This window comes from Aspergillus uvarum (genome assembly GCF_003184745.1).
Source record: "Aspergillus uvarum CBS 121591 unplaced genomic scaffold BO82scaffold_3, whole genome shotgun sequence".
NCBI lineage: Eukaryota > Fungi > Ascomycota > Eurotiomycetes > Eurotiales > Aspergillaceae > Aspergillus > Aspergillus uvarum.
In genome coordinates, this window is record NW_020291300.1 from 757,725 (window position 1) to 780,466 (window position 22,742).

The following is a 22,742-nucleotide window of genomic DNA, read 5'->3' on the forward strand; positions in this document are numbered from 1 at the left end:
TCACTGTTCACCCCCGCTCCTCCCCCCAGCCTTTCTTCTTCCCGCCCTTCCCATGGTCCAACAACCACTTTGAACCCAACCCAGCTTCAGCGACTTCCTACAATGTTTCCCCGCCTGCTTTCTCTACTCTGTCTTCCATCGCTCGTCTAAATGTGAGCATGTATAGGATCTCTGGCTTATACTTCTTACCGTTCTCGTACTCATTCCACACTTGAACTTGTACACAGAAGCTTTACATATCTTCCTCGTTCACACCCTCCGATCCAAGGCCAACTGGTTGGGCTACACCTCACCATCACACTGCACAATTGTCACTTCGTCGTCTCTTGAGATTCTAGTGTCAGTTTATCCAGTACAGGCTGCTGGGCACACTGCTTAATACAGCGAAATCCTCGCCTAATTATTTTGACTTGGCTCTACTTGTCATCACGCTTGTTTTCTCATTTCCGCTTCCGAAGCCGTGTCTATCCTCGAAGCCATTTCACAATGTCAACCCAATCACCCACTCCTCCAACGCCAAAGGGTCCTCGAAATAATCGTCGGAATTCAAAAAGAAATACTACGCCGCTGTCTCAGAAGGTCGCCTTACTGGCAACCCCGCCCTCGTCGCCGCCGCGGAATCAGAGTCCTGGCGGAACTGCCACTGACTCTTCTTTCAACTATAACCCTAGTGCGTCTAAGAAGAAACCCGCACGAACCAACAGAAAACCTCGCGATGCATCAAGGGCCTCTCCTGTTTCTAGCAACGGGCACCGGCATACCTCCTCGCACTCACACAATCTTTCCACTCCCCAAGCAAAGGACAGCTCGCATTATGCAGGTCCTACTTTTCATGCATCGCCAGCGCCCTCGGCTCTTCCAATACCAAGTTTTTTTTCTAAGTCGTTGCCTGAGTCGGACATTTCATCAGGACTAGAAGCCGACAACGACAATCTCGATATCTGTCCAGATTCAGAAAGTACGCCCTCCAAATCCAGAGTGCGTCCGGTCTATGAGGACGAAGGACGCCAACCCACACCACTCGATTTCCTCTTCAAAGCTGCAGTTGAAGCTCGAACTGCTCAGCAGCCGCATAGTCCGGAGTCGATCCTGAGAAGATCATCCCCACAAACTGATTCGAAAGCCCTTTATAACCGCAGTACCATCGGCGCTGGCGCTAGCGATGGACTCTACACAGCCGATGTGGATAGTCCCGAAAGCGGTCAATCGCTTATCGGGGCCTCATTCGCTGCATCCTACAAGGATCGCATGAACGCTCTGCGATCAGCCAGTTCACCCTCTCCGTCAACAGGCCACCTGGATGAAAATGAACGACAGGTCAAGACGGAGGCTTTGAAGAGCTTGCTGCTCAACCCTCGTCCTCAGAGACCGTCCTCAGCTTCGGTTACAGCCCAGAAACAACATGGAAGCTTCAGTGGGCATCCCTCTGCCAATCACAATGTGCCTCACTTTGCGACTCCCCTAAGAGCAACTTCTGGGCCACCTGCTTCTTACTCGCATGGCATGTCCACCGAGCACCAACAATCCATTCCTGGCACCGGTTCGTATTCGCCATCAATATACACGCAGCACCACGCTTTTCATCAAGCCCAGCCTCCATACTCGCCTCTTCGAAAGGAGGTTCTCTCAACGAAAGTTGGGAACAGACCGACTGTTCCTGGAGAAGCGCACTACCCTCCCCCACATACATACGGGCAGCCAAGGTCTCCGCCTAAGTATGTACAGTACCCAATGTATTATCCCCCACCTCAGCACTCTCCTGTGTCACGTGCCATCTCGGTCAGTCCAGCTGCGCAATCTGTCGATACTAAGAAGATGGAGGATGATTTGCGACGTATATTGAAACTTGATGCGCCCTCCAGTGTTTCAGCTGGTGGCATTCAAAGCTCATTCGCCTGACTGCATCTCTACGTCACGAAATGCTAGCCTTGACTTTTGTGCTCATACTTGTTCCCGATCAATTCTCTTCTTGATGCTTCGGAACTTGAGTACTATCTGTTCAATGACTGATTTGAGCTCAACCCACGCTTCTGAGCGCATCCCGGGCGATACTAATCGTCGTATTCGCACCATTGCATGTCTTTCTTTCAGACTTGATTGATATGTCTTCAAATATTCCGATTTTCTGTCTGGCTCAGTAGCTATTTTACCCTACTTGCCTTGTTTCTTGTTCCTAAATGGGTTTCGTTTTGGTTCCATCCCCTCCTGTCCGCCCTCCCTTGTTGGTATTCACCGCAGTTCATGTTGGTAACTTTATGTTGTGGATGGCTGGGATCATGACTCTCACTGGGATCAATTATACCCCATTTGCATCGAACCTGGAGTCTGGTTGCCTTTTCAGTATTTTTCTCAGGGTGTTGAACCGGCAAGGCTTGATGACCGCGTGGTATGCTTCATTATTGTTATTGTAGTACTTCCCCTGGTCGTGTTTCTTTTACCACATCTTTTTGTGGGGGCTATCCTTCTATTCCTGTGTTGTCCTGATGGTCGCATTCTCTGGCCACCCTATATCATGTCAGGATTGCGTGGCACAATACTTTCTGGCTAGGTTACTCATCATGAAGCTGAAGGAATCTCCATCAAGGGCAATCTTGCAGCAGGTGTTGGTGGTACACACGATTCCGCATAACCTCCATCTCTATCATTCCTATGCTTCTATATTTCTCAACACTTACTAATCTGTATCTACATTCATTACCGTCGGCCATTCATTTTTTTGATGTGGTTCTGTCTGCACATAATCATGTACCGGCGGTTTATCACGGTCTTTTTTGAGCACTCTGTTTGTTGGGACACATGAGTGATGATGAGCACTCTGTTTTTTGGGACACATGAATGATGATGCTGATAACTATGGGTCAGCTCTGAGGGGGGAGCCACCCCCACCCCCCTTGCTGCTTGTTGCATGGGCAGCAGGCGAGCTTGCCAAGAAGGATCAGAACAGACGATAATAGTCACTGAAACTGGCTGCTTAGCGAGGGAGATAACTTCCCATGAGGAAGGAATTTAGGAAACATGGACATATATTATATATGAACATATATGAACATATAAAGACTCTACTTCTGCCTGACGGAGAATGTGAAAAGGGCAAGGTTAAGGAGTAGCGATAGACTCATGATAGCTAGGCACTAGGTAGCTATCAGAGAATCTGTACATCAGCGTGATTACACCCAATAACCTAAAGGTCGTCATCCATCTAATTAAGGTAACTTGACTGGAAGACTCGGAGCCCAGAACGTGGACAGAAGCCGCCACGACAACGAAGCCAAGCCTAACGGCGAAATGGTACGAAATAGTTCCCGATGACCCACTCGGCTTCTGCTCCACTTTGCACTGAAAAATTACGTGGCCAGAGAGAAAAGAGTTGATGAAGAAGAAGATGGAGTTTTGTAGGTTAATCTATGTTTCACTACTATTTTGATTAGGACGTAACAAAGTAGTGAGTCTGTTGGGACTGTTTGTATTTATTTATATATGTACCGTAACATACTGTACCTCAATGTATAACTATAGGGAGCAACTTGAGTTCGATCGCCGCTTTAGGGAAAATTGATATTGACACCGGCTGTATTTCTAATACGTTGGGTGTTGAACGCGTCTAAGTAAGCGGTAGAGCTTTCTAAGCTTCTTCCCCTTTATACTATTATACATATATCGGTATAGACTCCTAGAGCCCTAATAAAAAGAATAAAAAAAGGTCCCCTGACATAGAACCCCGATAGCAATACCTTCGGCCTCGAAGAGTCCTAGTAGTTCCTAATATAGGAAGTATTCTAACAAAAAGATAAGTATTTCTAATACCAGTACCGGTTGTATGGGAAAGACTGCTGGTCAAGTATCCATATTAGGGGGGTTTGATGATAATCAACTCCTAGGAGGTACCTTGTGTACCAGGTATAAGCACTCCGTGACTACTAGTTAGTTATGAGTACAGAGTTTACATACAACAACTTCCTGGTATCCGAACTTAGCTTTAATATTTGTCCAAGAGCGCAGGAATGCAGTGGCGCTCTCTAGGACCTGAGCTTCCCTCGCGCAGAACGTGCATTCAGGAGAATTTCTAGGCAGTTCGATGAAGAAAGAGAGAGAGAGAGAGAGAGCTATGGCAGGATTCCGTACAATACAGTCCGGTACAATATAGTACAGATTAAGGATAGCCCCCGACATTCATACAGTAAAGGCGGGAAATCCAGCCAGCCAGCTTCCTGGAGCTGAGCATGGTCTCTCCTTCCTTCCCTAGTTGCAGATGCCCCAAATCCAGGGGGCAATCTCCCATATGGTTGTTGGTTAGACTACTTATTCTTCCCTCACTACAAACAAAGTAGTCATCTAGTATACAACGACTTGTAACTTAACTACTGCAGTAAGCACACTAACCATCTCACAATAGTCCCTGGTGAAAAAGATGAGTAAAACGGGTACTAATGACCAAAGTCGTCACTAACTACAGAATACAGGAGTGATATATAAATCAGATCTCAGATTATACCGAGTAACTGCTCTATCTAGTGAATTGATTACCTTACTTACCATTTACTTTCCTCTTCTTGCCTCCTTCCCTCCCTCTTTCTTCATCCATCCCCAGTTTACTCCGTACTTATCCACGGATTCAGTTGCTTTTTTCCAAATACTGATCCTAAGCATTGCTCACAGGAATAGGCTCTTGAATTCTTTTTATTGTTATTATTATTGGTTTGGTTCCCCTTCCAATTCTCCGATCTCTTACTTCTTACCTTCAGGTCCATTTTCCATGATTAATTTGTTCTTTTGAGATCTTTTCTTCTTTCTTTTCTTCTGTAATTCTACTTCTACACTCTCCCTCTACCTCACCCTCCCTCTCTCCGCCCCTCTTCCCCCTTCCTTGCCGCCTTCCCCTCCCACTCCGTCCACTTCTCTTCTCTTTCTTCCCTCCCTTCCTCCCTCCCTCTCCCTCTCCCTCTCTCCCTCTCTCTCTCTCCTCATCTTGATTGTTCTCACACTCACTCACACTCACTCGCACTTACCCTCACAATTCCTCTTCCTCTTCCCCACCTCCCCACCTCCCCCCCTTCCACATCCCTTTTCATCCCCTGGCCCCAAAAAAGAGCTGTCCATTACAACACGCGATTTTTTCTCATCCATCAATCATTTTATTTCGGCATTCACATCCACAATCTGAACATATCTTGCAACCCCAGTCCTTGGCCAATACGACAGACATCGGTTTTCTGCATCGACCCCAGGCACAGAGCCAATGGTCACCCTCCGCTGTTCCTGACCTAGGCAACGAAGAAACATCTGTTCGGACACGCAACTCGGCTTCTTGTTACATCTTCCTCCCTTCCCCACCCGCCTCTCACAATGGCTAATGCGTAAGTGTTCTATATTCTTTGTGGTTGACAGAAACATTTGAAACCATATCTTGATTGACTCTACTGCTGTCCAACCACACTAACCGCTTAGATAGTATCGGTTCAGCATGGCGTTCCTTTTGGCATACAATGACTTCCTATGATCGCCATGCATCCCACGACTCACCTTATCGATCAGGCAAACATGTACCTCTCAGTCAAAGTCGACACGAGCCACTCACGTCCATTGCGACAAGTGCTATAGAATCGCGCCCGGATTTAACTGCCCCTTACGATGACGACCAGCAAAAAGGCTCGAACGGCTGGTCTGGATCTCCTACGGGTACGGGGTCCCCGAATCGTCCTTATTCGCCTGGTATGCGTTCATTGTCATCACAAAAGCGGCAGTCAACCGATCCCGGTGTGGAAGGACTCCCGGAGATCCAGATGCAAAGCTTCCATGACGGCGCCCCGCCCCCGCCCCCGGTTGGTCACTCGTGGAGAAAGATTGACAGATGGCTGGAGCACAATTACGAGGAGCTATTCGATAACTTGTGTGAGGGCTGTACACAGAATGATATCAATGAATTGGAGCACGAGCTAGATTGTAGCTTGCCACTAGAGGTTCGGGAGTCGTTGATGATGCACGATGGGCAGGAGCGCCCGGGTTTGCCTACTGGCATCATCTTCGGATGTATGCTCCTTGACTGTGAGGAGATCGTTCAGGAATGGAAGAACTGGAGGACAGTCAATGAAGAATTCTTGAGCAGCTCGATGATGAATGCGGTCCCAAAAGCAGTCGCCAGCTCGTCCTCGGCCGTTCCACCCACGCAAGCGTCAAATCCCATGTGGAGACAGGATCTTCTCGAGCGTCAGGACTCGCAGCCCCCGAATGCTGTTCAAAAGGCATATGCTCATCCTGCGTGGATACCTCTGGCTCGCGACTGGGGCGGCAATCACATTGCAATTGATCTGGCCCCGGGGCCTGCTGGGAAGTGGGGACAGGTCATCCTCTTTGGTCGCGACTATGACTGCAAATATGTGGTCGCTCGGTCTTGGGCTGCATTTCTGGCCACGTTTGCCGATGATATTTGCAGCGGCAAGGTTCACGTGGACGAAGAAACCAATGAGCTCAAGCTTCTCGAATTCAAGGCGCAGAATGTCGAACCCCCTTATCTCGAGATTTTACGCTGGAGAACTGATCAAAAGTATGGTCGAAAACCACCTCGCCGCAAGACTCCCAGCGGCTTGGGACTGACTACAGGAGGCAAATCTGGCCAAGCATCCCCATATGGCAGCCCCACACCGAGTGAAGAACGAGGCAGGTCGCCGCACCGCTTCTCAAATCGCGGTTCTACTCAAAGCCCAAAGACTCAGTTCGGCATCTCAAGTCCCCTGGCTCGCGTCACGGAGGAGGCCACAAGTCCTGTTCACACCACAGCGGATGCTAGTAAATCAGAACTTGCATTCAAGGATGAACAGACCGAGGATCTGATGGAAATCGCTACTCCCCAGATTTCTGGGAAAGAGAATGACGAAGCACTGGGAGCTGAGCCAGAGCATGGACCGTCAGAAACCGACAAGGGGCTGTCAGACCAACCTCCCGCTACCGGGTTGAACCCTGAGGTTTTAGGCGAGATGAAAAATGTAACTATCTAGACACTGTTTTTGCAGCGCTGTTTTGTTTTCTGTATTTCCGCCATCCGTTTCCTCTATCATGCCTTCGCTCTGACTATGAACATTCTATACTTTCGCAGTATTAATGAAGGTTGATCTTTTGTTAGATTGTCGAGCATGCCATTTTCTCCTCAGCTCATTGGTCAGCGATGGGGATATCAACTTATTATCTGAGTCCATTGTATAAACTTCTCACTTCGTCCTCCATGGCTCCAATGGCTTTTACTTCTGTTTCTCATTCTACCTCATTTACTGTCTTAGCATTTCTGTCGATCGTCCTTGCTTAGGAGGTTGTCTGTGGATTTTTCCATCGCCCTCAATCTCTGTCTTATGCCTTCACGATGCTTGTATGTAATTTTACTTGACAATGATGCGGTATTCGACCACTTCCGGCGAGTCACATGCAGTCAATTTTTTGGTCAGTCCCTCGGTTCCCGGCTATAAGACTCAAGGAGGTGTTCAATGGTAAACCTGCCAAGATTTGGTTTCGCCTGCAGGGACCATCCGTCCCATCGTGATGAAGCTTGCGCAAAATCTCTAAGGTAGGTGGCTAAAATCTTTGTCGACATGAGCTTTGCACCAATCACACGTGGCTCATTTGATTCAACGTTTCGAGCCACCAAGTGAAAGCACTTTTGCTTATAGCGGCGACAACCATAGACGAGCTTGACCATCATTTGATTGATCATGCGAAAATAGAAGGCCCTATGGCTTAGTGCGTGACGCAGAAACTTGCGACTGTTCACCATATACTCAGAGTCACAGGCGTCCCAGCACCACAGTGCATGGTTCGGTATACTCAAATCCGGTAACCATGCAAGGGCCCATTACTTCCATCATGATGCTTCCTGGGGTCGGAAAGGCTTCGTTTCGTTCAACTCATGGTCATCATGCGTTGATCATTACGCCCAGGCCCTATATTTGTAGCGAATTCAATGCTAATCCCAATCATCATCATCATCCTCGCCGCCAGCAAGGCGGCGTTGATGTACGTTACCGCTCCGGATGGGCCGTTGCCTTCCATACCCTCGCCGACTGTTGCCGTTGTCGCTGTCTTCATCAGACTGGTCTGATGTGTCATCCGTGGCCTTTATTTTCTCTTGGGTGAGAATTCCTTTCCAAAGAAGCCGTTTCTCTAGCGTTGCCGTGCTGAACGCGTCTGTCCCATCGCGCCCACCTGATCCAAGGCCCTCGAATCCCACCACACGTTCGACCGCGACCCCATCTTTGAAACCGATGACACAGGGAAGGACACGAATCTTGAGCTTTTCTACCACAAATGTGGTGTCCCGCACGTCAACCCGCGCAAAGCGTACTTCGTGGTGCTGAGAAGCCAACGCCCGGATGTGCTCGTCCATGGTGGTGCAACGCGCGAAATCTGGGTGTGCGAAGTGAATAACACATCGGTGGGTTTGTGTTGTGAAATCCAGAAGTATTTGATCGGTTCTTAGGATGGGATAGAGGCTATCCTCAACGATTGTTCCGATTGTTCCAATAGGAGCAGCGGTGCGGCGGGCCGCATCGTTCTGGGCGGCGGTAAACTCAGCGTTGAGCTGTTCGATTCGATGCGCGCGGTACGATGAATCGTCTTCGTTCTCCAAAGCTTCAAGAAGGGCTTCGTCATCGGATTCATCCCGGTCCCTGGTAAGATCTTGAGCCATGGAGATGAGCGTTTTGGAGGAAGGTTGGCGAATCTGCGTATGTAATTGGTATCCTTTGTGGAAGTCGGAATAAAAGGGAAAGGCGAAAGGTAACTGGAATGCCGTGGAGGTGTTCAGCGAAGAGAGGAAGCGAATTGAAGAAGGGAAGATTGTCGGTGTTTGTCGGTGTTTGTCTGTGTTTGTCTGTGTATTGTCCGTGTGGAGTACTGTACTGTATTTGTATTTGAAGTATAATCGTATTGTATGCTTGTTGTATTACAGTCACTACCAATTAAGATTGCCGCATCCGGAACCAGAGATCGGCCTCTGCCACCTGCAGCCAGCCAGCCAAGAGTTCTGCTGGAACAACACTCCCCGATTCTTCCTCCTTCACCCTGCAGCCTTTATCAAATTCCTTCCATCTTCCTACCACTAATTACCACTCTTATTCCCCCCCCCCTCCACCCCTTTCCCTTCTCTTTCTTATCATTACTTTTGCGCCTGCTCTTACTCCCCCGTTTAGAACCATTTCCCTGAGGGACTTGCCTCTATCTCTGGTCTCAAGGTTGTTATAAGGACTTTTTGTTCCTTGAAACAACTCCTCTCGACACGTTGTCGCTCACTCCGCCAACTGCGACTATCTGAATCCCACCTGAGCATCCTCTTTCTAATTGCGCTCTCGCCAATACCCATCGTCTCAAGTCAAGAAAATGGCCGAAGGAAAGAGGACAGACGACTATACGATTGAGATGGACAAATTGGATCAAGGCAACAATGGTTTCGAGGCGCCGCCGCCGCCGCCTCAGCCAAGGGGCGCCCCATCCAGCTCTCTGCAAAATAATCCAATCCTGCCAGTATTAGCTTACTGTGGATCGTCCATCCTGATGACAGTGATGAATAAATACGTCCTCTCCGGCACGGACTTCAATCTCAATTTCTTCCTCCTCTGTATTCAGGTATGTCGATGCAGCATTGAGCACCCGAGACTCAAAATCGCGCGTAGCGGCGTGTACGAAGAAGATGCTGACCGCAGTTGCATTTCTATGTCTCCAGTCCGTCGTTTGTATCGTCGCAATTCAGACGTGTAAAGCCTGTGGTATAATCACTTACCGTGACTTCAGCGCGGACGAGGCCAGAAAGTGTATGTAGTTCCAAAGGCAGCCCTACTCGCTGAAACAGATGCTGACTGGATCTCGATCATACCTAGGGTTCCCAATTACCCTATTGTTGATTGGCATGATCTACACGGGCTCTAAGGCGCTCCAGTTCCTTTCAATCCCAGTATACACCATTTTCAAGAATTTGACTATCATCCTTATCGCCTATGGTGAAGTACTATGGTTCGGTGGCTCTGTCACCGGGCTTACGCTGTTTTCTTTCGGTCTGATGGTTCTGAGCTCCATCATTGCTGCGTGGGCAGACATCAAACACGCTGTCGAAAGCAGCTCCGACGCGACCGCTAAGGTTTCGACATTGAATGCCGGCTACATCTGGATGCTGTTCAACTGCCTCTGCACTTCCTCCTACGTACTGGGCATGCGCAAACGGATCAAGCTCACGAACTTCAAAGACTTCGATAGTGAGTTGTTTCCCCTCCGATCATGGTTGCGCATCCGCCCTGTTTCTGACGTACCTTTCCAGCCATGTTCTATAACAACCTTCTCTCCATTCCTGTCTTGATCGTACTTTCCGGCTTGCTAGAGGATTGGTCATCTACGAACGTCAACCGCAATTTTCCCCCTGTCGACCGTAACAGTATCATCTTCGCTATGATCCTCTCGGGCTTGTCTTCGGTCTTCATTTCATACACATCCGCATGGTGCGTTCGTGTGACCTCCTCCACGACGTACTCCATGGTCGGCGCTCTCAACAAGCTGCCCATTGCGGTTTCTGGATTGATCTTCTTCGATGCACCAGTTACCTTTCCCAGTGTTTCAGCTATTGTCGTGGGTTTCGTCAGTGGTATTGTCTATGCCATTGCCAAAATCAAGCAAAATGCCAAGCCCAAAACGGGCGTTTTGCCCACCGCTAATCCTCCCGTGAGCGCCAGCAGTCAGAGCATGAGAGATTCATTGCGGTCCTAAATAGAGTTACGCTTCTTAGCACAAACGGTCTGCTCTAGGATGGAATTGCCAAGCTGATTACCGAGATCGGTGCTCTGCTTGTGTAATACTTCAACGGTGCAGCGTGCACAAACCACTAGACCGAGTGAAACAAGGAAATCGTGCTAATTCAACAGCTGCAAGAGGCCCTCAATGCTCGTTTTTGCGTTTTACATCTTCAAGGCACCTTTTCGTCTTGGCTCAGTCACTTCGAGCTCATTTCTATGCTGCATAAGTTTCTTCGACTTTGGTCAGCATCGCCAGCATTTACATTTTCACCTAAAGGATGCGTAGGAGGTGCGATATCATTTTTAATAGTGTGCGGTGTCTCCGTTTCTTCCTCCATTCGTGTGGGGCATGGCTGAAAGCGTGTCTTCTGATTTAAGACTGGTTAATGCCGAAGTCAACATGGGAGCGAAGGCAGCATGGAGGGGTAAGGAAAGATGAATGAGCCAATGTGTCTTAGTGTCTTGAGTCTGTATATATGGAATTCGGATATCACATTTTAATAAAGTCATAGATACTGGTAAATTTTCTGTTTCGTCTGTTTTGTACTTGATGTAGAATGTATCTTTTGAGGAAAAAGGCAGTCTGAGTCTTGCATGTCATGCTCTTCTCTGCTTGAGTTAGTTACTTCTCAGTCAAACTTACGCGGTGGTAGCTATACCGAAAATACACGATTGCATACCCGTTGTACCAGTGCGGCTTAACATTTCCCAGAGAGTGAGAGAACAAAGAAACAAACAGAAACAGGCCATAAAATACCCAATTTCCTCATAGTCAACCACCTCCCGACTTCACCTATTGCTCTGCTTTACATTCAGTGGCTAGCTCTCTCTTTCTCTCTGCCCCCATCGACTTCCCTTTCGTTTTTCTTTCTTTTTTTTTCTCTCTCTTTTCTAGTGGTTTGGATCATCAATGGGCAAAGCCAAGAAGGGCCGCCCTCAGAAAGGCCCCGGTGTTGCTGCGGGGGCAGCAGCCCATCTGCACAAAAAGCACCGGAAAATGCACATGTTTTCTCGACTATCCACCACCACCACCACCACCACGACTCTCGGTCCCCCCGCAGCCATTAAGCATGAAGGGAAGGATTCAAAGACTAAAACAGGAGCGGTCACCTCGCAACCGCCAAAACAGCATCGGCGACCCATCGTGCCTTTTGGGAAGAAAGATCGCATATTGTTGGTCGGGGAAGGTGACTTTTCCTTTGCCCGCTCCCTGATCCGTCAGTATCGCTGCAAGAATGTCCTGGCTACTTGCTATGACTCCAAGGAGACTCTTCAGCGCAAATACCCCCAGGTGGAGCTCAACATCCGTGACATTCTGGCGACATTCAGCAGTTCAGCAAGCTCAAAAGCAAGCTCAAGTGAAGACAAGAACCCATCGCTAGGTCCAAAACGTCAGCTTCCCAAGGTTCTGTTCTCCGTCGATGCTCGGAAACTGGGTCTTCCTGCGGGTGGCGGCAAGGACGTTCGCATCGGCTGGTCTAGAAGAGAGCGGCGGCGTCCGGCATGGCAACAAGCGAGAAATGTAGCTCTCGCTTCCGCCCCGGATGGTGGGCAATGGGATATCATCTCCTTCAATTTTCCCCATGTCGGCGGTCTCTCCACCGATGTAAATCGACAGGTTCGTGCCAACCAAGAACTCTTGGTAGCTTTCTTCAAGGCCTGCATCCCATTGTTATCGCTCAGTCAAGGGCCGGCGGAGGACGATGAAAGTTATGAGTGGGAGGACTATGAACCTTCAGATTCGGAGACCAGCCAGGATGATGACGACGATGTCGCCGAAAACGATAAGCCATTACGTTCAATAACGGCCGCCGGCCAGGCTGAAGGCCAGCATACGTCTGGTCCGGGTCGAATTCTGGTGACCATATTCGAGGGGGAACCCTATACCCTCTGGAACATCAAGGATCTTGCGCGGCATGCTGGCCTGCGAGTGGTCACGAGCTTCAAATTTCCGTGGGCTTGCTATCAAGACTATTCGCATGCACGGACACTGGGCGAGATCGAGGGGAAATGTGGAGGCAGAGGCGGATGGCGAGGTGAGGATAGGGATGCAAGGACATATGTATTCGAGCTTAGGCGAGATGACCAACCAGTGCCTGGGAAGAATGCACTATCGACCAAAGCTAATCATGGCACGAGGAAGAAACGAACGAGAGAAGCTTCTGATAGTGACAGTGATTAAGAACACAACTAAATCCTATTACTAAACCTAGATATGTATATGAATAAATTGAGTCGAGGAGACCACACGGAAATGTCAGGAAGAGCTTCGATCATCTGAAGAACCCAGCATCGAGCATCGATGTCTTCACATGATGTATACTTTCTTCATTTCACTTTCATCATAAATTTCGCCGGTGGTTGGATCTTTGACCTTTCCGGAGTCAACACAACCGACATTCTTGCTCAACTCTATCAGCCGCTGCTGGCCATAAATTCTGCCGTTGGGTAGAACTATCGGATCGCTTTCGACGTAGCTCTTCGTATGGTGAGCATAAGGCATATTGCGGGCAAGTTCGTTGAGCTCGGTAGAGCAAATGGGGCAGACGGATGTTGTGGTAGAGAGAGAATTGGAACTTGAAGAGGTGTAGGCTGAGTGACACGAGGGCGTCTTTAAAGCTGATAACCCTGCTGATAGTGCGATATGAAGTAGAGGGCGGGATGATAATGACAATAGCTCATGATGAGTGCGAATGAATAGCTCGGAGAGACGGTTCCATCTCTCAAGAGAGTATAAAGACTTCACGTTTGTTAGTTGAGCGACCGTGTTTCGCTGATAACGAGCTCTTTCTTCACCTTATAAGGTTCAGCTTTAGTATCTTGTGGGAAAGCAAGTAGTCCTGCGGCCCTGTGTATGTCGGCGGATTGTGTCTCTATATACGGGGCGAGATACTTCTTAGCGTGCATCATTGCATCAACATATTTTTTCCTGTTCCCACTCCTGATCAATTCAATGTATTGTTGCAATCGGAGTTCAAATTCGAGATTGTACTGTGATTTGATGTTAACCATTCGAGCCATACGAGCGCAAGAGTGTAACTGAGACATTTCCACAAACCTGGCTCTTCTTCAATGCCGCCTTGTTTTCACCACACCATTGGAGAGCGTCTTTTGTCTCACCATGACGCAGGCTATCAGCAATACGTTGACACTGCACAAACACGTTAAGATCCACTAGATCCTCAATTCCCTTCTCATGAGCTAGCTGACGTGCACTTTCTAAATATCCAGAGCGCAGCATATGATCGACAATGAGCCTATTTAACCTGACTCGTGACCACTGGTCGTACTTGACGTCTGCCAAACTTGGGATTTGCTGAAGACTTTCAAGGTGCTGGATGCGTTTCCTGGACTGTTCATGGATGTTTTTCTCTTCTTGGTGCAGAATCTCCATTTTACGCTTCATTCCTTGCATCCGGGTTATCATAGCATCGAGGGCAGCGATGGCTTGGTCGGGCGCTCGGGAATTCGACATGGAGGCATTAGCAGTCTCTTTGAGTCCGGGAAGAGCAAGTTCCCTCTCCCGTTCAACGAGCCGTTGAAAAGACTTGAAGTTCCGACGTGCAAGTTCATGGGGAAGACGAAGGAGCGATTGATCCTGTGGAATAGTAAGAATGTTAAAACCAAGACGGCGCCGGCGAATTGTAGACGACTGTTAGTTACCAAGAGCAAATGATTCTCCGCATTGAGTCGGGTTGAGGTAAGCTCCGCCGCCATGACGTCGCAGAGGTCGCACCAAAGACAGAGGAAGTTTTTGCTACTTCAGACTCGTGTGATAGAACCTGGCTAGTTTTTGGTCCCCGGGAAGAAGAGGAGGAGGAAGAAGAAGAAGAAGAAGAAGAAGAAGAAGAACAAGAAGAAGAAGAAGGGGGAAGGAGGAGGAGTAGGTAATCAAAGGGGGTCGAAGACATTAGGAGTGAGTGATAGAGAAAGTCCTCAAAGTGGTATGGGAGGGGCGGCCGTGGGGAAAGGCGGAGAGGTGGCACCGCCCAAGTCACGATACCCTTACGCAAAACCAAGTCGGCATAACTAAGACGAAGTTCTTCAATGTAATGCTATAACTGAAAGAAATCCCAGAACTTATGACTAAGACAAATAAACATATATTTGATGATTGATAACCTTTTCAAACCCAGGACTCCGATACAAAGAAACAAGTATGTTACAGGATTCCTGCCCAGGCAAGGCTCCAAACAGAAGGGAATTCTCATCCGGAACACTTTTGCTCCCAAGTCAGGCCCATGTAATTCCCGGAGGTTACTAGTCACTGTCATCACTCTCTTCCTTCGACTTGGACTTTCTCCGCTCCTTCTTCTCCTTCTTCTCCTTCTTCTTACGCTTACGTTCGGCGCGTTCCTCAGCAGTCTCACCCTCATGCCGTTTGCGCTTCTTCTCTTCGTCATTGTCTTCATCAACCTCCATCTTTGTCTGAGGTGATGATGGCTCTTCGGTAGGAGCCGCATTCTCGTTTGTAGCGGACTCGGTGGCAGGCTGAGTGTCGGTTTCCTCGGGGGCACTATAGTCTTTATAGTCGCTCTTCCACTTGGCGGGGGTAGCCTCGTTGGTACGGCCGTATTTCTATATGCCAAGTCAGAACAGTCAAGAAATTAGTGAATTGGGGTTCGTAGACTTACGTCCAGCTTTCCAGCTGACTTGAGCTTCTTCTTTTCCAGAGCCACAGGTCCCAGACCCCATCTGCGAGGGTAAAGATCCCGCTCCATGATGCACCGCTTGACCTTGGCCACGACACCGTGATCGCAGGTAGACAACTCAACAGTAGACATCTGAGCAATACCGATAGCGATGGCCTCACCCTTGGTGGTCATGAGTACCACCTCTTCGTTGACATCGATGCCGGCCTCTTTGCGGACATTAGCCACTACTTCACTCGTGGTTGCGTTAGGCTCCACTTACCAAAGCGAAGAAGACCAGGAATCATGAGCTTGGCGCCATAGCAGACAGCATTGACGGCACTGTCTTTGACAACGATACGCTTGTATGTCGTGAGAAGAGTCTCTAGAGGTCTGATAACCCTGCGCAGATAAGACTCATCGCGCTGGTTGTCATACATCCACTGCGCATCCAGGACATCGTGCAAAGTCACCATACCGCTGTTCTCATCCATGGCACCACTGCGCACACGTCGTAGCTCCTGCATGTGTGCCCCAACTCCAAGAAGGAGACCGAGGTGGACACAGAGGGTCCGGATGTATGTTCCAGCCTCACAGCTGACCCAAAAGACACCGAGGTGTCTATCGTTGTCGAACTCATAAAGCTTGCTCTCATGGATTGTTCGAATGCGGAGTTGACGCTTGACAGCAGAGATCAAAGGCGGGCGCTGGAAAAGTGCGCCAGTCAACGTCTCCAGTGCCCTCTTGAACTGGGCCTCGCCACCAGGGATTTTATCGTGAAGACGAATTACACAGACATATTCCTTTCCTGCACCTTGCTGGGACTTAACCAAGCGAGTGGCACGGTCAATACAGACGATCAAGCAACCGGTGACCTTAGGATCGAGAGTTCCGCTGTGGCCAGTTTTCTCCGCTCTTTGTTATAAGAAAGTCTCAGTATCTTGGAATCGGCTAGTCATGCAACGCGAGTAGTAATACCTTAAGATCCGCTTCATCCAAGCAACAACCTCGTGACTAGAAGGATTGGAAGGCTTGTCGAGGTTGATGACACCGGAATTGATGTACGACTTTAGGTCACGCTTGAGAGGAGAGCAGCCCGCGGGAATCGGGGTGAAGTGACCGGTTCTGACAAGAACTGACATGGCAAAATCAGCACGGGCTACATAGGACTGGATATTCACAAGATTGAAGTGAACGTACGCTTGTCATAATTCTTCAGTAGAAGCGGCCACTCCGAGGTATCGATGTTGGAGGCACTAGCCTCTGGCTTAATCGTGTAGTCCATCTCGTCCTTAGCCACTGTAACCGCCATTGTGAACAGTCTGGCCTGAAGGGTGTTGAGATAGCCAAGTAAGTGCGCGCGTTGAGAAGATGGCGCAGGAAAAATTGCACTTCCCGAGCTAAGGTTTTGCTCTGGCACTAGCGAGGAAGAAAGTCTGGGAAATTTTAGAAGTGCGGCAAAAGCTGGAGCGACCAATACCGTTAGCGCAAAAATTTCGCCCTCCGGCTCGATGTCCCGTGACCTAGACTTTTCTTCATGATACAATATGAAGACCGTAGGTAGAATTTCTTTGATGTTGAAAATTAATATTAACCTTGTTACGTTCAGAAGATAATCTTATCCCTGTACAGTACGCTCCCTACTGCTAATCCTCACACTAAAGAATAATAAAATGCTAGCGATCATTTGTCACTTGGCCGTCAAACCTGCTTGAAGAGCGCGTTTTTCTCTCTTCAGGACTCCCAGCCGCAGTAACTGCGAAGCCTTTGTGAACGGCGGCTTGTATTTGAGGCTGCACTTAAATCCTGCTGCTAGCATACCGTTGCTGCATATTCCCTTCTGTGCTCCTCCTTGCACCAACGTAGGTATGACCTCGTCTCAGTCACCTCCAAGTCGTCTGCCCGGACCTCTTCGATTCCATGGCCCCCGGAACGCGGAAGTCCAGCTTCCAGAAGCGGCGGCTTGGGTCTGATCCGCTGACCGAAAGGCAGTACCATAGGCACGGTTATCGCCACGGGGCGTGAGATCGGAAAAGAATTCTCTGATGAGTGCCGGTGTGACAAGGTAATTTTGTCCACCTCCGAGTTCCGGATAAATACGCGTAAGGAAATCATACAGATGCGCAGCGACTATGCCCATACCATCGCTTAGAACGGCTGGCCATCCAATAGTGACCAAGGTGAATGCAAGCATCGACCAAGGCAGAAATTCCACAGGTATCTGGACCACAAAGAATGTCGCCTTTCTGCCATGATTTTCCTGGGAAAAGGTATAGACGAAGGCCATGATCAGAGCTAGAAGTATGATCAGTAGATACACGCATGCTCGGTGCTACAACGGGCTCACCAGAGGTAAAAGTTACACTTCCCAACAAACAGCCTGCAGTGAGCTAGGGCTTGTTAGTACAAGAGGATAATTGGGGAGGCTACATGAAGCGGAACGAAGGAATGAAATCTGGTAGACAAAATTGAATAAGGTATATTGCGGAATGTAGGGCACCATAACCACCAGCGTAAACCATTGCATCACGCTAGCTATCTCACTGGTCGTCCCACTATACCTGCAACAAATATAGCCCTGAAAGGATCGATGAGGTAGGCACTATACGGATGCAGGAGTGATCTTCCTCGTTTCCAGGAACCGCTTCAGCTAGAATGCGCTGGGCGGGCAGATATGCGAGGTTTGGTTTTGTTTTGTGAGGGGTGAAGATTGGGATAGGGCAGAGTGGTTTGGAAGGTCCAGAAAATCCAGTGGGCAACGAGTGGACAAGCCATGTTGACAAAAACAACTGACGCCCTTGACTTACCATTATGACCAAGGCTACAAAGATCGTATACACGAAGAAGTCACCTGGACCGGACAACCTAGGCGATCCAGTTTCCAAGGAGCTGCCGTAAGTGTACACTACCGGCACATTAGTACGCCTTTGAGTCCAATCCGAGATGGCACCGTACTGAAGTAAACATCCAGGAATAGGGAAAGGCGTGGTCGCGTGACCATAAATGGGGTGAAGAGTCTCCAAATCTCTGGGACAAATTTGAATACAAGGCGGGAATCGAACAGGCAATAATAGCCATTCCATAATCCACCATATATCAAAGCAGACTGTGCAAAGGTAAGTGCAGAAAGAGTCCTGGTCGCACTATTAGTCCCTATCCAGGCAAGAATAAAGCACAGTTTCAATTGGGACATACCTAATGACAGGGGGTGCAGACCAAAATTGATCCATAATGTAGTCAGTCAATCAGGGATTAGACAGCCGCAAATATTCCTTTGTGTTTTGTGAGGCGCTAAGTTTAACATTCACATGAGAATGTCTTTCGCTTGACACTGCACCAACTTTTAGATAGGGAAGGAAGAAGGCCGCAAATAGGTTCAGAAGGGGGTTCTTATAGGTAGCTCAAATGAAGAGGAAAGTATTGTGTGGAACTTGTTAGCTTCGGCTCGGTAAGTAATTTTCCGTTCCGGTAAACGAGATCAGTAGGTAGCGGAGGGCGGCAGAACGGCCTCAAAAAGCAGGCGGCAAGATTGTAAGCTGTACGGTACAAATCCCATTGCCTACACATGGAAGAGAAAAGAGAAGAAGAGAAGAGATATAAGTTACAATATATTGTTATTAAGACCGGGGCAGCCTGCTCCATTTGGTTTGTATTAGAACCACTAATAGCTACATCAGGAAACATGTTGTGCTCAGGGTCATTTTAGGATTTTTTTCTCCCTTCAGTGGCCACTGGCCACTGGCCAAAGATGTTGTTATTAGGATCTTTTCTTAGAATGTCTTCTTTTATTTTGTTCTTAGAGATAACAATGTCTATACAAGATTAGGTAATATTCACAGGTATATATGTATTTTTGGATATAGACAAACACATATGCCTTATTGAAAAGTGTTTAAAGCCGGTGGTTTAGGAAAAGCAGCCAGTGTCAATCATTATTACTCTTATGTAATATGTCGGAGTATTGTGTTACTGTAACTATATGATGTTACGTAGTAACTTACTGTGTTTTAATTTGTATAATTCTTGAACTAGCAAGTAGCCCGACGTCAGGTCAGAGATAACATCAAGTGCACGATTAAGGCTGAGTAGAAGTTCGACCAGAGCATGTTGTATTTTCAGAAGTACTAAGGAAGAAATCTCTCAAGCGCAGCATGGAAATCATTAGGATATATATCCGAGGTTGCCACCGATTACACTTCGAAAAGTCACAAGGGGCGCTTTATTGTGATGTAATGCCTGCGTTGGCAGCGTTGTCCAGGTCTCAATGCATGCTAAGGCCCAGAAATTGTCTTTGATATGTATAAAGAAGACATTTCACCGTCATTTCCCTCGAGCCATTGAAGAGGTGCCCTGATGAAGGTATATACTCATAGATCCCAAATGTTCTGTTACACTCCCCCAAGGCACGATCTCCGGCTTCAATCCATGAGTCCGATTATGAAAATCCCTACAGAACAGGTTCTCTGAATATCTAGTTGAGGGAGGGCCACTTTGAAGTTGGTGGTGGTACCTGAAACCCAAAAAGGATTGGATACTAGCCAAACAAGACCAGACCTGATCTTCCACATCTGACGGTCGACCGAGAGCGACCAGGAATTGCCTCAGTAAGCCTGCTATGGTCAGAATCAAAGCTGGCCTATCCGGCTTCTGCCTCAGGATACATTAGTTACTTCATGAATGTCTGGACAAGCAATGATAAGGTGAGACAGCTAGAGCAGATGAAGATGGCACCACACCAGCTACAAAGGACCGCCTTGAACAGTGCCCCGTACAGCAAGTCCTCCGTCTCTGTCCTCAATCCACACGTCCCAGACGTCATGCCTCCCTGCCTTGGGTTTGCCACAAATAGTCAGTTCCTCTCCAACAAAAAGAGGAGCAAGATTCTTGTAATTGATTTCCCTGATCGCGAAACCCAGGTTACACATATGAACCTGGGCAACTGAGAGAAGTAACATTAATGTCAAAGGCCCATGAACAAGCAAATCCTTGTAGCCCTCTGTATCCTGGGTGTACGCCTGATCGAGATGTATCGAGTGGGCGTTGAAAGTGAGCGCCGAAAAACGAAAAAGCAGTGCTCGAGTTGGTGTCAGGGAATGGCGGAAGTGAGAACCTGTAGGGGCTTCGGGCCACGAGAAATACTGTCAGCAAGGGAAAGGCATTGGCGCATTTTCGGTTCCTCGCGCACATTTAATGGTTCTGGAGAGTTTTTTAAAATTGGCTCTATCATCGGTAAGCTGCTCTGGCGTCTTATCACGCATGAAGATCAAGTGCCGATGCTCAATTATGGAAGAATGGCCTAGGTCAGCCTCCTCCACCTTCCAGATTCGATCGCGAATCTGGCTAGGATTTTCTCCCTCCCGAACTGTGCCAATTCGTCTTTCTATCCTGACAATCACTTTCTCCTCACCGGGTTGACCTCTCACAAGAACATCCCGAATTGTTTCGACGCAAACAGCCCGGCAGCCATCGAGGAGTAAACTACCCGTGGCTGCGAACCGGACACTACCACCAGCCCATAATCGCCTGGTAAAAGGATATCCTGGAGAATGCAGGAAGTCCGTGCCATCCGGCAATAGCTGGGACAAAGAGACCTGGGGAGGGAAATAGACAAGGTGATGGCCGGGAGGCAGGCGGGATGGGCTTCTGATGGAAGGGAAAGCTTCCGACAGTGCGCCTGACGGGGGAAGGAGATCGACCAATGTCCGATCCAGGAGGAAAGATTGCTGAGGGTAAATATAATCAAACGTGAGGGGCAATGAATGGGCAGTCAGTTTCCGATGCAGACGCTCGCTCAATAAGGAGTGCTGTCGACAAGTTGCCGGGGGCGGTCCTTGCTTTCCGAAGCGGAGGAGGTGCCTCCTCATCGAGGGCGACACCAGACTCAGCATGCGTGGGTAGATTGGAGAGGAAACGGAAGAAAAATGTTTTCAAGAGGGCGGAGGGCTTGTCGATCTAATGGATAGTCGAGTCGAGCTCAGTCAGTCACGGAGTTAACTAACTTAGACATGTTATGTCAGCCGCCGCTGCAGAAGTCCAGCGCTGCTTGGCAGAAGGTCCCAAATCATACAACTCAAAGCACAGTAATCGGAGCAATGGAGCAGCCTATCAGAGTCACGTTCCTGGGCCCTATAGCCTCCTTCTCCCATCAGGTCAGAAGCACCAGCTATCACCCCATTCCCCATTCAAGTGCTATTCTAAAGTATCGGATACTTTAGGCTGCTGTTGAGACCTTTGGATCCTCGGCCGATTTGCTACCCTGCGTGTCGTTCGCCGATGCCTTTGCCGCGGTGCAGGAAGAGAAAGCAGACTACGCCATCATCCCCTGCGAAAACTCTACTAATGGATCTGTCGTTCAGACGCTAGACCTTCTAGCAGATCCCAATGGTCTTTATGGCAATGTGAAAGTGTGCGGGGAGCATTATTTGACCATTCATCACTGTCTGTTGACTCGCAAAAGTGACTTTCTTCCAGACCAGCAGGACTATAAGTCTATCAGCAGACTGTACACCCACCCGCAGGCTTGGGGTCAGTGCGATGTCTTCCTTGAGAAGAATCTTAAAGGTGTCGAACGACAGGATGTGTCGTCCACTTCTAAAGGGGCGGAAATTGTCTCCAAAGAGAGAAGTGAGCGGACTGCTGCGATAGCGAGTCGCTTTGCCGCAGAACATCATGGTCTCAATATTCTTGCAGAAAATATCGAGGATAATGCGAACAACACCACGCGCTTTCTGGTCCTTGTGAATGCACAGGCCGATCGCCCGGCTGCTGTGGATTTCAAACATATCAAGGCCTCTGTGACGCCTGGTGGAACGGCGCAGAAGAAGACATTAATTTCATTTATGGTGCCCCAGGACCGCGCAGGCGCCTTGGCAGATGCTCTCCTGATATTCAAGACCCATGGCATGAACTTGACAAGCATCAATTCACGACCTAGCCAGGTCAAGGCATGGAAGTATATGTTCCTGGTTGAAGGACACTTGACCCCTACCAGTCTGAACGCAGACGCAGTCTCAGGAATTCTACATGGACTGAAACAGGTCACCGAATACTGCCGATACCTGGGCACCTGGACAGACCAGCTTGGACCAAGCTTCGAAGATGAAGCAGTATAGGTAAGATATTGAGGTTTGTCTTTCCAAGTCGGCCCAGCTTAGTAACATCTTTGCAGTATGCTTATACTGGTGGAGACCTTATTTTGCAATGATATTTGTCCAGCCGAATCACATCTACACGTGTTTGAAGGACGTGCCAGGCGGTAGGACAATAGCTTGATTCCTAGGTTTGTGGAGAATGCAGGGTTCACGAGATAGTAGAGTGAAAGAAAGTAGAATATAAGTATAAATGAGAGCAA

At 48.6% G+C, this 22,742-nt stretch overlaps 9 protein-coding genes across 9 annotated transcripts; 5 read left to right on the forward strand and 4 right to left on the reverse strand.

The window, feature by feature from the left end:
• The first annotated feature begins 89 nt into the window (after window positions 1-89).
• On the forward strand, window positions 90-2,038 carry BO82DRAFT_90985 (uncharacterized protein). The gene is made up of 2 exons (XM_025641647.1): window positions 90-152; window positions 228-2,038. Exon 2 carries the CDS (start codon window positions 487-489, stop codon window positions 1,897-1,899), a length of 1,413 nt encoding a protein of 470 aa, XP_025496816.1. The 5' UTR covers window positions 90-152; window positions 228-486; the 3' UTR covers window positions 1,900-2,038.
• A 3,008-nt stretch (window positions 2,039-5,046) lies between these two features.
• On the forward strand, window positions 5,047-7,211 carry BO82DRAFT_91009 (SMI1/KNR4 family protein). Its single transcript, XM_025641648.1, has 2 exons — window positions 5,047-5,354; window positions 5,450-7,211. Exons 1-2 carry the CDS (start codon window positions 5,344-5,346, stop codon window positions 6,990-6,992), a joined length of 1,554 nt encoding a protein of 517 aa, XP_025496817.1. The 5' UTR covers window positions 5,047-5,343; the 3' UTR covers window positions 6,993-7,211.
• Window positions 7,212-7,948: 737 nt separating this feature from the next.
• BO82DRAFT_247779 (thioredoxin domain-containing protein) lies at window positions 7,949-8,635 on the reverse strand (the record flags this gene model as incomplete). The annotated part of the gene is made up of 1 exon (XM_025630843.1): window positions 7,949-8,635. A coding segment is annotated over one exon (687 nt), but the record flags the coding sequence as incomplete, so codon positions are not given.
• A 639-nt stretch (window positions 8,636-9,274) lies between these two features.
• Window positions 9,275-10,899, forward strand: gmtA (GDP-mannose transporter). Its single transcript, XM_025641649.1, has 4 exons — window positions 9,275-9,606; window positions 9,704-9,791; window positions 9,858-10,229; window positions 10,292-10,899. Exons 1-4 carry the CDS (start codon window positions 9,361-9,363, stop codon window positions 10,732-10,734), a joined length of 1,149 nt encoding a protein of 382 aa, XP_025496819.1. The 5' UTR covers window positions 9,275-9,360; the 3' UTR covers window positions 10,735-10,899.
• Window positions 10,900-11,542: 643 nt separating this feature from the next.
• Window positions 11,543-13,002, forward strand: BO82DRAFT_350331 (25S rRNA (uracil2634-N3)-methyltransferase). The gene has a single exon (XM_025634122.1). It carries the CDS (start codon window positions 11,671-11,673, stop codon window positions 12,940-12,942), a length of 1,272 nt encoding a protein of 423 aa, XP_025496820.1. The 5' UTR covers window positions 11,543-11,670; the 3' UTR covers window positions 12,943-13,002.
• Window positions 13,003-13,068: 66 nt separating this feature from the next.
• Window positions 13,069-14,477, reverse strand: BO82DRAFT_370964 (FYV10 family protein; the record flags this gene model as incomplete). Its single annotated transcript, XM_025637244.1, has 4 exons — window positions 13,069-13,500; window positions 13,557-13,751; window positions 13,819-14,358; window positions 14,424-14,477. The coding sequence occupies 4 exons, from the start codon at window positions 14,475-14,477 to the stop codon at window positions 13,069-13,071; spliced, it is 1,221 nt and encodes a 406-aa protein (XP_025496821.1).
• A 543-nt stretch (window positions 14,478-15,020) lies between these two features.
• On the reverse strand, window positions 15,021-16,812 carry cbf5 (pseudouridine synthase CBF5; the record flags this gene model as incomplete). The annotated part of the gene is made up of 5 exons (XM_025632891.1): window positions 16,592-16,812; window positions 16,370-16,526; window positions 15,675-16,306; window positions 15,395-15,621; window positions 15,021-15,338 (listed from the first exon to the last, which is right to left on the reverse strand). The coding sequence occupies exons 1-5, from the start codon at window positions 16,701-16,703 to the stop codon at window positions 15,021-15,023; spliced, it is 1,446 nt and encodes a 481-aa protein (XP_025496822.1). The 5' UTR covers window positions 16,704-16,812.
• A 134-nt stretch (window positions 16,813-16,946) lies between these two features.
• Window positions 16,947-21,396, reverse strand: BO82DRAFT_300715 (uncharacterized protein). The gene is made up of 6 exons (XM_025632063.1): window positions 20,577-21,396; window positions 20,135-20,330; window positions 18,347-18,534; window positions 18,199-18,296; window positions 17,739-17,781; window positions 16,947-17,686 (listed from the first exon to the last, which is right to left on the reverse strand). The coding sequence occupies exons 1-6, from the start codon at window positions 21,277-21,279 to the stop codon at window positions 17,271-17,273; spliced, it is 1,644 nt and encodes a 547-aa protein (XP_025496823.1). The 5' UTR covers window positions 21,280-21,396; the 3' UTR covers window positions 16,947-17,270.
• Window positions 21,397-21,467: 71 nt separating this feature from the next.
• Window positions 21,468-22,665, forward strand: BO82DRAFT_350334 (prephenate dehydratase PHA2). Its single transcript, XM_025634123.1, has 2 exons — window positions 21,468-21,540; window positions 21,607-22,665. Exons 1-2 carry the CDS (start codon window positions 21,484-21,486, stop codon window positions 22,501-22,503), a joined length of 954 nt encoding a protein of 317 aa, XP_025496824.1. The 5' UTR covers window positions 21,468-21,483; the 3' UTR covers window positions 22,504-22,665.
• The last annotated feature ends 77 nt before the right edge of the window (window positions 22,666-22,742 follow it).